This window comes from Mastacembelus armatus, chromosome 1 (genome assembly GCF_900324485.2).
Source record: "Mastacembelus armatus chromosome 1, fMasArm1.2, whole genome shotgun sequence".
NCBI lineage: Eukaryota > Metazoa > Chordata > Actinopteri > Synbranchiformes > Mastacembelidae > Mastacembelus > Mastacembelus armatus.
The window spans coordinates 10,897,157-10,910,982 of NC_046633.1; the positions used below are offsets into that span (position 1 = coordinate 10,897,157).

General features: G+C 40.2%; 1 protein-coding gene across 4 annotated transcripts in view; it reads right to left on the reverse strand.

Annotated features, from left to right (window-relative positions):
• Positions 1 to 307: 307 nt before the first annotated feature.
• tbc1d1 (TBC1 (tre-2/USP6, BUB2, cdc16) domain family, member 1) overlaps positions 308 to 13,826 on the reverse strand; it is a 40,319-nt gene continuing 26,800 nt past the window's right edge. For all 4 annotated transcript variants that reach the window (XM_026303232.1, XM_026303230.2, XM_026303233.1 and 1 more), the window contains 9 exons: positions 11,418 to 11,618; positions 8,597 to 8,758; positions 7,323 to 7,481; positions 5,250 to 5,350; positions 4,957 to 5,100; positions 4,556 to 4,715; positions 3,404 to 3,573; positions 1,583 to 1,759; positions 308 to 1,494 (listed from right to left, as the gene is read on the reverse strand). In XM_026303232.1, coding sequence (XP_026159017.1) covers positions 1,201 to 1,494; positions 1,583 to 1,759; positions 3,404 to 3,573; positions 4,556 to 4,715; positions 4,957 to 5,100; positions 5,250 to 5,350; positions 7,323 to 7,481; positions 8,597 to 8,758; positions 11,418 to 11,618 — 1,568 coding nt within the window. In that variant the 3' untranslated portion in view covers positions 308 to 1,200. The remainder of the gene's footprint in view (positions 1,495 to 1,582; positions 1,760 to 3,403; positions 3,574 to 4,555; positions 4,716 to 4,956; positions 5,101 to 5,249; positions 5,351 to 7,322; positions 7,482 to 8,596; positions 8,759 to 11,417; positions 11,619 to 13,826) is intronic.

Consider the following 13,826-nt stretch of genomic DNA (forward strand, 5'->3'; position numbering starts at 1 on the left):
CACACACACAAACAAACACAAACACACACCAAGCTGCAGCTTAGGTGTGTTGAATACAGTAAATGACTCAGGCTGACAGATTGTCTTGATAGCAGAGGTTTCATGTTTGAAGTTTCAGACATATGTTTTTGTTGCAGTAACTGATTTCATAAACGTATGCACATCCACTCACTAGAAAAGCCCCGCGACTATTGGGAAGTTTTCTGCTGAAACTGCATGTTTGTTTTTTTTTTTTTTTTTCTAAACCAATGGATTTGTGTGTAAAACAAAGGTGAAAAAAAAAAAAAAAAAAAAAAAAAACAGGATGTGAAATGGACTGGATTTATTGTGTTACTCTTCCTGTAGGCTACTACAGCTAAATGAAGTCTGAAACATACAGGATAAGGAAATGAAAACATGAAGGCTAGAGAATCAGAAATAGTTCAACTCCGACTCTGAAAAAGGAGCACCGCTGTCTATGACCTAACATCATTTAACTTATACTCAACCTTGTTAAGAGAAAAAACACTGTCATGAGGTTCATTACTTCACCCGTCCCTCGATCTCACTTTCTTGTCACACTTCTCCCCTCTTTTGTCTTTGGAAACATTCCTTCCTTGTATTACTCATTTGCAGCGTGTAGGAGTGATCATTTAGATGTTATTTCAAGATGCTATCAGAGTCTTTGTTCGAGCTTGCTTTACACTGACATTGACATTCTTTGGCTATTTTAGCCTCGCGGTATCCGTCACAGTTCAACAAACCTTCTCGCAGGAGCATAAAACACACCAGCAGCAGCACTCGCAGACATATATAACGCAAACAAACGTATAGGTGCAAATGTCACTGATTTGTTTTTACAGTAGAGGCCCAGAGGGACAGTGCTATTTTTGAGGACAAAATCACATGTTCATTTATATTGATTAGAGAAGGGAGAGGGAGGGAAGGGCATTTGTGTTGTTTTGGGATAATATTCACAGGTCCCATGTTTGCTCTTTTCATCTCATCCCCATTTTGCTGTATTTCCATTCGTCTGCTCTCTTGTTTTAGGTCCAACTTTCTGTCTCTTCTGTTTTTTATGAAATATTCTATTCCAGTAAAAAGGACCAAGGTCGAGGTAGGGGAGTCATCTTTATGGCTCCCTTGACCATCTCTTCCCGAATCTTTCAAGCCGGCTCTTCCTGTGGTTGACCTCAGTATTTGAAAAATGATTATTTGCAATTACAAACTCTCTGGGAGAGCCAAAGGGTGGAGATGGGAGTCCACAGTCCTGCTCCCCAGCCCCTCTCTGTCTTCTGCTGTGGCTGCGTGTGTTTCAGAGAGTGGGGGGAGTGGGGGTCCATGAAGGGAGGTGTCTATTCCAAGACTGTTGAGAAGGTTCTGGAGGCAAGTGACGGTGCTCAGTAGCTGTTTCTTCTCCTCCTCCAGTGCAGTAACCTGCTTCCTCAGTTGGCTTTCCGACTGGACCAAACCTTCCACTCGGCTCTCCAGGCTGCACACACGAGCATGGGACACCTGGAGGGGCAATGACCACGTCAAAGTTAAAATAGAGAAAGCAACAGAGACCTTAGCTTGTGTTTACGTGCGATGCGTGTGTGTGCACCTGCAGCTCCTCGAGCAGGTCGAGGTTCTGCTGTCGGAGGCTCTGATTGGTCCTCTCCAGCTGTGCAGCTCGCTGGTGTTGGTTAAGGGTCGGGGGTGTGTCCAGCAGCTCATCCTGCAAGACGTGGTACTCCACCTCATAGGCCTGGAGCTGCTTACACACATCCATCTCACAAACCTGACAGATATGCATAAAAGAGACAGTGTATAGAATGTGTGTCAACGTTGAGAAAATCCTGACCTTAGTAGAACAAAACATACAATCAAAGCCCTTTCTTCTTGTATGTTACACTAAATATTTTGGCTTATTACAAATTGCATCTTTTTTTGTAATGTCAGCCAAAACAACTGAGAGATCTGAGAACATGACAAATCTGACAGAGCAAGAAATGATCAGACAACTTGCTCAGATTTAAGCTAGATTTAAAAAGACAATAGGATTTGTATTGGCTGACACCTGTGCGTTTTGAATGAAAGCTCCTACAAGAGCCAACATATACAGTCTGTATTGTAGTCAAATTATAATCAGGACTTAGTGGATCTTTGACTCCAGACAGCACCATTGTTTGCTGAACATTTTGTTTATGAAGGCAGGCTGTTATGCAATAATGGGATACAAATGGGAGAGTTTGTCTTTAGTTTTTCTTCCAAATAGGTTTGGCTCACCTGTAGATTCATTTAAAACTTGGAAGATCATCTGACTGTGTTACTTCCCATGTTCTCAAGTCTCAGCTACCTAACCGAATAAACATAACGTTATCGTTACTGACAGGAACGGCTTAAACTAGGAACAAAAGGCTGCATGAAACTGGAAATTCCCTTAAAATATTTTCTTTTCATGTAACAAATGACCTAAATTAACTAGTAATCCTGTACCTAGAAATTCCATATTTCGGCTTAATGGAAATTGAATAATGGTTTTGCAAAAAATGTTCCATACATCCTGTAAGTCCCCTACTTAGGTTTACGTCAAAAAACAAAACAAATGTTACACCAGATAAACTATGTATAAATGACCGTATGTGAATAAAGGTAACTGCAGGGAAAGTACAGACAAGCTGGTCCATGACTCAGCAGACTTTCGCCATCTGAAATGCTGAGGTAAATGCATATTTTCTAAACTAGGCTATAGCATACCTTAACAGCCTCTCACATGTTTGAACTCCACAACCTCAGCTCCTCCCATCACTAGGCAACTGAACACTGAACATATTACTGCCAACGTTAAAGGGAAATGCCGTCTCTTGTCAGCAATTTAAATCTCTCGTGAAAACGTCACACAAAAAAGTCTTACCTTGACTCTACTGGCTATTGACACACCGTAGTTTTCTTTTACCACTAATACTGACGCATGAAGTGAATGTTAATGAATTCAATGCTACTTCACCTGGTCTCACATTTCATAAAGTGTGTTTACCAATGATAGCTTCTGTCATCCACTCAGTATAACATTCTCAATTTTCTTCTTTAGCCATAGAGCAACTAGATTATCTCTTTATCACCGTCATGAGCTATAAAATCTTGTGATAAAACACAACTGTTTATTTACATATTTATGCTGAGATACAACATCAGACAAGTTACAGGAGGTCATCTAGCCACTGTGCTACGCATTGTCTTACCCCAATGCAAATTCATTCTACTTCTCACTCACATAGTGAAAATACAAGTGACAGTTTACATGAAATGTCATTAAATGACTCCTAACTTTGTCAAATCTGAGGACAAAAACATAATAAACAAATTTTAATCCAGGGTGACAGATTACAGGTTGTGATAAGATGGTTACACATCATTGACTAAACCTGTCTCTTTTTCTAACCTGGTTAATTGTTTTCTCCATCTGCACTAGTCCCAGGTTGGGCAGCGTGGTCTTGATGAAGTCTACTATGGACTCCAGGCTGTCATGCTGCAGAATCAGAGGCTTGTGACTCCCCAGCAGGCTCAAGGCCACCTTGAAGATGACCTCTGACCCCTGCAGGAACAGCATATCTGAAGAGGACAAAGAGAAGTCAAACATAACAAAAGATAGAACCCACCCCCCACAAATCAGGAGGTAAAGAAAAAGACCTTGACACGGCAGCTTTTTAAAAAATTATTTAATGCAAAAATTAACAGTGACAAGTGACATCTTACTATGCTGATAGGTGACCTTTTTCAAATGACGTCAATAGAAACGTTTAAGCAAACCCAAATATAGACCAGGGTGAATACGAAGCATCAGAGGACAGTAGGTGTATGTGTATCTGTGTACAAGCTTTGAATGCATTAGGGTGGGGCAAGGGTTAGGCAGGATTGCATGAGATCATACAACAGATTAAGGAATGGGAGTGGAGGCGTGGAGCCACACGTATGATATCAGGGACTTCACAGTGCCGTGATGATGCCCTCTAACTGTATCATTCACACACACACACACACGCACAGATATACACACACAGACACTGTGTTATGCTTAGATGAGCATGAGGAGCCAGTGAGTCTGGCTCAGCGACTGAACAACATGTAGGAAATTAGGCATGAAAACAACAGTAAGGAAGGAATGAAGGAGAGAAAAGCACCATGAAAAAAAGAACGGACATATACGAAGGGGCTGTGGGTGTGATGGTATTTAGCCGAATGATAAAAGGTTACTTAAACAACAGCCTGAACCTGACTAACAGACCTTATCTCACGTGAGTCTGTGGGTACGTGACACATTATTTAAAAAAACAAAAAACAAAAACAAAATAAAACAAAAAACTTGCTGTCTAAGGATCCAACTTTCACCCTGTTTCACCACTTTCTTCCTCACTTCCTTAACTCTGGGTTAAAGATCTAATTAAAAGAGTTAAGTATGGTTGAGATAATATAAACACCTCTGTGCTCGGTGCTACCACACCGCTTCTCTTCCCACACGGTCACTGACAAGCTTTTCTTCATCAGAAGAAAAAATGTGGTGAGCCCAGATGTATATGCAAATCTCATATCTTACCAAAGACTCTGGCCACAAAGCCGAGTGGGAAATGTGACGCGAAGGCAGTAAGGAACCAGGGAGTGGCGTATAAACTGGGTCCAATCTCTTGCTGCTCTAGGTGGCTGTAAAGGTCCCTGTGGTAGTCATGAAGTAGTCGCGACAACTGGTACATTTGAATCTGGTGTGAACAACATACCAGAGACTTTTTACAGATTGTAAATACAGTAACCATATGTATATATCGATGACAGGACAAATACAGACAAATCCAGTAATAAAAAGATATTGACCGCCATCCTTTATTTGATGTCATTTATGCATGACAAATGTGTGTGTAACTAGGAAAAATGATCAAGGTCGTGGTTCTGTAGGGAGGAGTCTGTAAATGTGTACAAAGAGTGCGTGCAAGCATGTTTTACCTGCAGAATAATCATATCAGGCCTGTACTGTTTACGGAGCCCAATGTCATACATTAAAAATTTTAGCAAGTTGAAGGCGTCCTCCTCCCCCATGTGCAACAGCAGCACTCCAGCAATGAAGGACAGGCCCTGGCAGTAGCCCACCTATAAAACAACAACAAACACCACATCGGCATAGGAGGAGGAAAAAAAAAAAAAAAAAAAGTTAAGCCTAAAAGACATGACAATTTAGTTTAGTCCTTTGAGAAGAGAGAAAGACAATATGAGAGTAAGAACAAAGAAACAAATTATACCTCAGGGTCAAGCAGTGAGTAGGCCTTCAGTAAATTATACAGAGACAGCTGTCCTGCCCCCAGCTGGGCCTGGAAATATGGATGAGTTGGAAAAGTGCGACCTGAGAAAAAAAGAAAAGACTTGAAATATATTTAAATATATTTGATTTAGTAGATTTATTTTTTTTTAGTGACAGTCCTGGAAAGAATCTCAATGAACAGTGATACCTAAGACACCAAAGCTGCTCAGTGTGTACACATGATCGAATGAAGCGTGAACTAGGCTGAATTTTGCCTGAGGATGCTAGACTTCACACTTTGCTGGTGATGTTAAAAAAAAGGAGATCAGTGCGTGAGCATGTTAAATAAAACACACACAAGAATGTAGTTTTACATAAACACTTCATACTCTCCTACAGAAGCTTAACATATATGGGTGGATGCAGTGTACACCTTTCAAAAATGACAACATAATGACGACCTGACTGAGTACTCCTTGACTTACAGTGTATAAAGCAAGGCTTTGGAGACAATGACCATGGAAATGTGTATGTGAGGAATGTGCTGTGAGGCACCTGAAGGAAAGTGTGTGTATGTCTGTTCTGTGCCCTGAGTGTAAGGTGTGGGAGTGCAGAACTTAACAAGTCTATTTTCTATATGTTCTTTCTCTTGCCTCACCAAACTGAAGTCACACTCTGCGCTTTCACATGTTTACATGCAGCAGCGAGCTCTGAGTTACCACGTGTCTTCTACCTGCAAGGCCCTGGACTGCTTCAGTGCCATAAACACAAAATGCTTTTGTGCTGTAGTGCATAACACCTTCATATTGGACCACGTTAGTGAAGCGTAACTGTAAGCTGTTACCACCATCCCCACCCTATTTAGATGTAGTGAATAACACGATAAACAGATGAAAGTCACAGAGCCAACAGCAAAAACACAAAAAGTTACTTGCAACATAGATGGATATGTGGGTAAACGTGTTGTGTATGTATGTGGGTGTTATATGGGTGGGGTGTGTGTGTGTGTGTGTGGGTTTTTGGGTGGGAGGTGTTGGGTACATTTGAGGGTAAAAGTGAAAACTTTTTTAATACCAGAAAAAGTTAACTATATAACAGTTATAGTGGCCAAAGAGTGATGGAAAAAAGACATACTGTGTGTCACATTTTTGTCAGTACCTTATTTCTCAACTGCACATAACATTAGTATTTGATAATCAAAGAATAAGAACTGGACTCATAAAAAACACTGGATGGTTAAACTATGTTAAAAAAAAAAGAAAGAATTTATGCATGTTTTTGCTAACATCTGCACCTTACTATTCCTATTGTATCAATGTCACTTGAAAACCTATAATTGCATTTTTTCAGATAACTGAATTAAGACTTTTTAATGCCATATATCCATCAAAACTTTAAAATGCATTATTGAACTTTAAAAATTGTAAGAAGGTTTATACAAAAAAACTTTAAAATGCATTATTTTCTTGTGTTACACATACATACACACAAGAAAAGAAAAGTAAAGATTGTGCACAAAACCTACGGTATTTTCTGGTTTATAAGTTGCACCAAAACATTTGTTGTTTTTAGCAAAATAGCCTTGTTGGGCAGAAAAAAAAACAAAAAAAAAACATAAGTCACTGCGGTGTATAAGTCACATTTATAATTATACTAATTATAGTGTAAATTAGCCAAGGAAGAAGTGGCAGTTGAAGCGGCGTGTCCCCCTCATCTCTTGGGCTGCCTGAATGCCAGCACTCACTCCAAATGTTGTTTCAGCTGTATAATTTATTACCTGCACCTTAAAGTCTGCAGTACAATGCTTTCTTTTGGGTGGCATTTTCATTTGTTTTACACTAGGGGTTATAGTTTAATATATATTAATATATAAGTTGCTTTACTGTTTAAGGTGGAGGGCAAGCGAGAGCACTACAAAAAAAAAAAAAACGTGAGCGTCTGGAAAATACAGTAGACATACTGTCATACATATAGGTACAGATGAGCTCAAAAACAAAGAAATTTTATCTGTATGCAGGTGAATATGTTATGTTTTTTAAAATATTCTATTATATTTTGAGTGTGTGAGCATTACCAAGGTCTATGAGGATGGCGTGTTGCTGCGAGGTGAGCTGTTTCAGCAGCTCTTTGTATGGTGTGTCATTGGCAGGGGTTCGGGAGGGGACATTCTGCCTAAGCAGGTACTGCTCAGAGAGAAACTTCCAGATCTCACCTCTATGCTGCCTTGGGACACCTGTCAGAGAAAAATGAGGACAAGGGTGGGGTAGGGTAGTGCAAAGGTGGTATATGTCACTGTGCTAGTACTGGAAGCCCTGCAGTTGCAGAGCTTGACAGAAACAAACATATTGAACACTCTGCTGCTAGTATTCAAACTGTAAGAAGATCTGACATCATGACTTGAAAAAAGGTAAAGGTAGCTGAAATTACTGAGGAGTTTTACTTGACTCTAAAAATACCTTACGTCAGCCCAACCACAGCTTATTATTATTTTGCCTGCTTGTTCTATTTTGCTGCTAGTTGGTGGATTTTATTACCAACTGAGCCTATTTCATGGTTTCCAGACTTTGTTTGAAGCTAAGCTAACCAGCTGCCAGGAGAAACTGTTTTATATACAAGGCTACAAGTGTTCTCTGTCTGAGTACAAAGAAGCTTTTTCACAAAATTGAAAAATTGCCCATTAAATGCTTTGATCAAGATCACTTTAGATGTTTAAATGCAAGTGGGCAAATGTAAAATTGGTAATTTGCATAATATGAATGTGTATTCTGCTTTAGTAACACTGATTCAATCAATATAGGGTTTTTGTAAAACAATAACAGCACAAAGCACAAGCATGTCAAGTGGATATTTAAACATGTGACCTTGCAGCTTTAAGCCTGTCCCCTTGTCTGGCACCCTGAATTGTGGCCAGAGTTTTAACGTGATAACGCCAGCTTGCTTAATAACATGGCTGCAGAGATCTCATTTGTTAATATGGAGACTGAGGATTGAAGAGAAAATGTTCCTGTCCTCTGTGCAGAACATTCTGATACTACAAACTGAACAGTGCAGAGAGCTTTTACAATGTCGGACACTGGAGGTTAAGTTGTTAAAGAAAAATACACACTTCATTCTGATCATAAACGCTGGATTTAAAACACTTCAAAAGAATTCATGTGGTTTCTTTTTGCTGTTGTTGGGAAAAGGGCACAGGTGGAGGCTGATGATAAGGAGAAAAGCTACAAAACATATTTTCAGTTTTGGAGCTTTATACATTAAGCTCTGGTAAATATTTGCAGATGCCTAGTTAAAAAGAACAAACATTTCCAAGAAACACTGATATATGTATTTGTGAAACCAAATATGTACCTTGTGCAACTGCAGCATGTATGGTCTCTGTGTCAAATTTGACCTTTGCTCTTCCGGGAGTTCCTAGCATCTTCTCCCACACCAGAGTGACCTCCTTCAGACATGGAGTTATTTCCTCATAGTCCAGCTTCAGACGCTTGTTTTGCAGGTCACTCTCTGAGGCTGCACAGGTAAAAACAAAAAATGTGACCAATCCAGATCCTCTTGACTTAGCACTATGATCTGTGTGTATGTTTATTATGGGTCACTGGCAGGGTGGAGCTCAAAATGCGAACACCTGGAGAGTGAAAAAGCCTGAAAGCCATTTAAACCCAAACAGCCCAGACACCATGGACGTACTCTCTCATGAACATACACAAGGCCCTGCATGTGTTATGCTGGTCTCTTGGTTTGGTTTTGCACCACCAACATATGCCTCACATCAACCACTGCACTCCACACACACACACTGTTGTGGCAATTCTGCTGGTCGAAACAATAAAAACCACATGGAGGAGAAAGTGGGACTGTGACTGCAGCTGTTTAAGGCGAAGCCCATTCAATTACAACCTCTGCTAATGTCAGAAACCAAATAAATAGTTTTATGAAATGAAACATTCGCTGTTAGCTACAACCTGATGTTTCACGGCCAAATGTATTTAAGTGAGGCTGTCATAACTATTAAAAAGAAGTCGGTCGCAGCATTTGTCCGACACATGCTAATGAAACGATAAAGCACGTCACGTAAAAACAAAAAATCTTTTGAAATTTGTATCACTTAGGAAATGTTCAGGGTAAAAGCTCAGTCAGCAGCATGAGGAATAATAACTGGGAGCACTGCTTCTTGTTAAACATCGTGTTTGGCGTCTCAGATGTTATTAAATCTGCAATTCACAATTTAATTAAGTAATTGAGAGCAAAACCACGATGAACATTGATGTGTCATTATCCTGATACACAGCTGATTATTAATGCTTCCATTTGGAATAATGTCTGTGGCCAGCTAGCAAACACAAGTCCATTGTTTAATTTTGTAACACCTGTGTTATAATGAAGCATTTTGCATAATCAAATGTGTGGGGGAAATCCTGGCCCTGGACTTTCAGATTAACGCAGCCTAAACAGAAACAAACTGTGAATTCCGTTACAACATATTGACACCAATGATGAAAGAAGATGAAGGCACACCCAGCGCCCCTCATCTGTTCCTCTCTTTTTGACAACACCCTTCCTCTCTCCCTCCTCTAATGTTTTCACACACAGACCAACTCTTCTTCTTTCTCTTTCCTGCCAACAATCAACTTTCTCTTCTCATTCAATCCCACATTTCCCTTGTTTGTCAACCACACTCTCCCTCTCCCTTTTCTCCCTTCCCATCCCCATGTGGACATCCACGCCCTTTCCGCTCATGTGTGGTGTCCACCCAGTGACCAGCTGCAACTTGGCAGAGCTGGACAGAGTGACATCATCATTACAGGACAGGACAAAGACAACAGGCCACTTCCAGTTCAAACTGCACTGTTATCTTCCAGGAAAGCAGGGGAATTTATGTGTGTAGCCAGCACAGGGGATTTATCTGAATGAAACTGAAAAATGTAGCAAAATGACAACTGGAAAATGTTATGAAAGTTTCTCTTCAAATATATGTATACACAAAAATTATTCTAAATTTAGTGTCAAAGCAAAGTGCTTTACATAACACAGACATACACAAAAAAACCCCGGAGAAAATATATTTTAACTTGGAACAACTTCAATTGATAAGATCTGTAGAGGTCTGAATGCTCTTTATGAAGTCGGGATGGAAGGATGCATATCATGGCCTCAGCAATCAAAGACACAAAAATAGCAAGTGTGACCTGGAAGGCGTATTCTTGGTAATAAAGGAAGAAAACTTGGATGGAGCATATAAATGACACACCCAGAGTAAGAATAGATGTTTTTGGAGAGACTGTAGCTCTGCTGTCTGTCTTATCAGCTGTCTGGTGCAGGCAGAGTCTAATCCATTAGGACTCACTCATTGGCAGCATCCCAGCTAGCACTCAGCCTCTCCACTTCCAATCTCTCCTATTCTCTCCCTTTCTGTCACCGGAACACCCTGCCCTTAATAACACACAGCAGGATAGGATATCCCACCCTAGAGCTCATCAAGATACTCTCTCTGTCTCTGTCTCTCTCTCTCTCTCTCTCTCTCTCTCTCTGATGGAGTCACAAACACTTTCACAGTTGACCCATAATCCAAGGAACAGAGAGAGAGCTGAACAGATACAATGGAGGACAGGGAGTTGGGCTCCACCCAGATAAATAAAAGATAGAAAGGTGGAGAGCACCCAGTGGGAAGAATAAAACACATGTACAGACGCCCAAAAAAGCCACCAGTTGTGAATATTGGTTAGTTTATAATGTGAGTACAGCAACAGTCTGTCCCTGTTTTGTGTGTAGTGCATTATGCGCAGGTAGTTTTAGGTGTGGCACATTGTTAGGTGTGGGTTGATAAAGTGCCAAATAGGTCAGGAAAGGGGTGGTGCACACACACTTAGACATGCCTACCAGCAACCTCACACACACACACACACACACACACAACTTCACATTATATAACCGTTCATTTGCTCTGGGCCAGAATATTCAAAGACAGAAAAACAGGTGTGCGCTCGATTGCCCAACTTGTGTATGTGTACATCTGGGAAGGCCTATCGCCAAAGGCAAATTAAAGACAGATTTGTTTGTCTTGTCAATTACCTAGAGAACCCAACTCATCATGTTATTCTACAGCACTAATAAGTCAATGATGCTAATGGTGTTTAATGTAACATTACTGGCTGCTGTTCATCCAACTCACCCAGCAGTTTCTGGTTCTCCTTCTCCATTCTCTGCAACAGGATCTGCTGCAGGATGGCCTTCTTCCATAGCTCCCTCAGCTCCTCTTTGGTCCTTTGGGTCCTCTCCTCAGGCACTGTCCTCATGGAAGAATCTCCGCTTCCTCCACCAAGCACCTGGCCCACGCACACTCGACTCCCTTCTAGACAGGGATCTCCCTGCTCTGAAAAGACATCCAAGAATATATTCGATAAGCCACGCTATAAAGATATTGTGTAAATATCAGTATTTGCTAGCAAAAAATACTGAACAAATAATGTCTACCATATAGTTCTAACAACTTACAATTTACACTGAAATAAAAACAAAAACAGAAAAAAAAAAAATCATTGCATTTTTGAAGTTGCAAAATGTGAATAGTTTTACTTAATGTAGTCAAACTAATGTAGTTACTATTTACACGTGGCTGTTACGACTTCACATATAGTATGTATAGATTCATTTCTAAAGACTAACTAATTAATCAGTGTTTCAGTACCTTAAAGCTTCTGGCTTATTTGCATGTTTGGATTTAAACCCGAGTTCTGACGTTATGTGGTATGTGTCCTAACACTGATTCTTGGCACCATGATGGAAAAGGATGGACACAAGGTTATGGGGCTGGAATAAACAGATATTTCGGAGTCATCCACTAGGATTTAAGCAATGCTTTACTTTGCATGTATTAGAGTGATAAATTAGAAAAATGCAGTAGAAACAAGTAAAGATCGAAACACAGAAACAATGCATTGAAAAGAGACTGCCCAACCTCCTTTCTCTCTGTCAATTCCTTGGATACTGGTGCAAAATGAAAATGAAAAAAAAAAAAAAAAAAAAAAAAAAAAAAAAAAATCTAAACATAGATATATTTGACACAGTTGCGTGCAACACACAGTAAAAAGATGTGTTTGTGACTCCACCCCAAAGTACAGGGTGGATCCCAAACCTCAAAATACCCTGTGTTGTTTAGAGGAAGGACATAACAACTACAGAGATACCACTTGCTTGCCTTTTAGTTCATAGGAACAACACAGTAGAGGTTGATCACGAACACACAGACTTGTGCACAGACCTAAGCTTGTCTTTGGTATGTAAATGTAATGCTCATCTTTCCCAAAAATCTTCAGTGGAAATCATGTAAGATAAGTCCTGTGATAGCTATACCACTAAGAAAAACACCAACACATTATACACACGCACAACCCTTACTCTGACCTCGACCATCATCACTAAATGCCTAAAACCAGCCCCCACAGTAATTCTGAACTGAACCCAAAAAAACAATTTGCAAGGACCAGAAATTCAGCCAAAATGTCCTTGTACATTGGTATTAAAACAAAATGTGTCCACACAACCATAAAGATGTGCAGTACAAAGACATATATACACACAATTACAATAGTGTTCAGTATGTGTCTTTGTGTCTGTGGTAGTCACTATGCCAACATAAGGCTCTTTTATTGTAAGAGGCATAAAGAAAAACCACACATGTAACAGTCACACACTCACATGTCACTATAGTTGTGAGAACACTTGTAGACATAGATCCTAAAACTTAACTCTAACCCTTACCTAATCCTAAAACCAAGTCTTAACCTTGAAAAAAAAACATTGGAGGTTGTGAGGACCGGCTAAAATGTCCTCAAGGCCAAAATGTCCACACAAGAATGGTAATGAAGTAAAACGTGTCCACACAAGACATGTACACACAAACGCACACAGTGACGTCAGCAATGTATTTGTTAGACAAACACAGACTGCCACTCTGCTTCAACACACCACTGTTTTTAGGTGTGAAAAATGCACGCGCACACACACTTTAACACACAAACTTATCCTTAGATTACTGTTGTGACTCAGAATACACATATTCCCTTTGCCCTTTTTCTTAACCTGACCTTAACCAAAACATATACAACTTCGTTATGTGCCTAATCTTAAAACGAAAACCACGTTTTAACACCAAATATCCCCACAAACACACTCTCTTGCACGAAGTGGCACAATCCACACCCTGAACAAACACTCCAACTTGGGCAGTCCCAGTGCACGTGCGCGCACGCACACACATGCAACATGTAAAATGGGTCAACAAAACTGGTGCTTTCCTCTGGCGCTGTCTGTGTGTGGACTGTCAACATGACCTTGAAACGCCGCCATCCCCTCAAACACACATACCCGACACACCCATGACCTCATGTATGCACACATATACACACCCAACTCCACCCAACGGATCTGCTAAAAGCACTATTTTTCCTTTACTTTATGGCAGTTGACTGTCAAAATAAACTTCAAGTGCAGACTTTATTGATGAAAAGGCCTCTTACATCTGAAAAGGAAACTTAACACACTATGACAAGCTAATCCCTTATCGGCAGCATATTCAGTG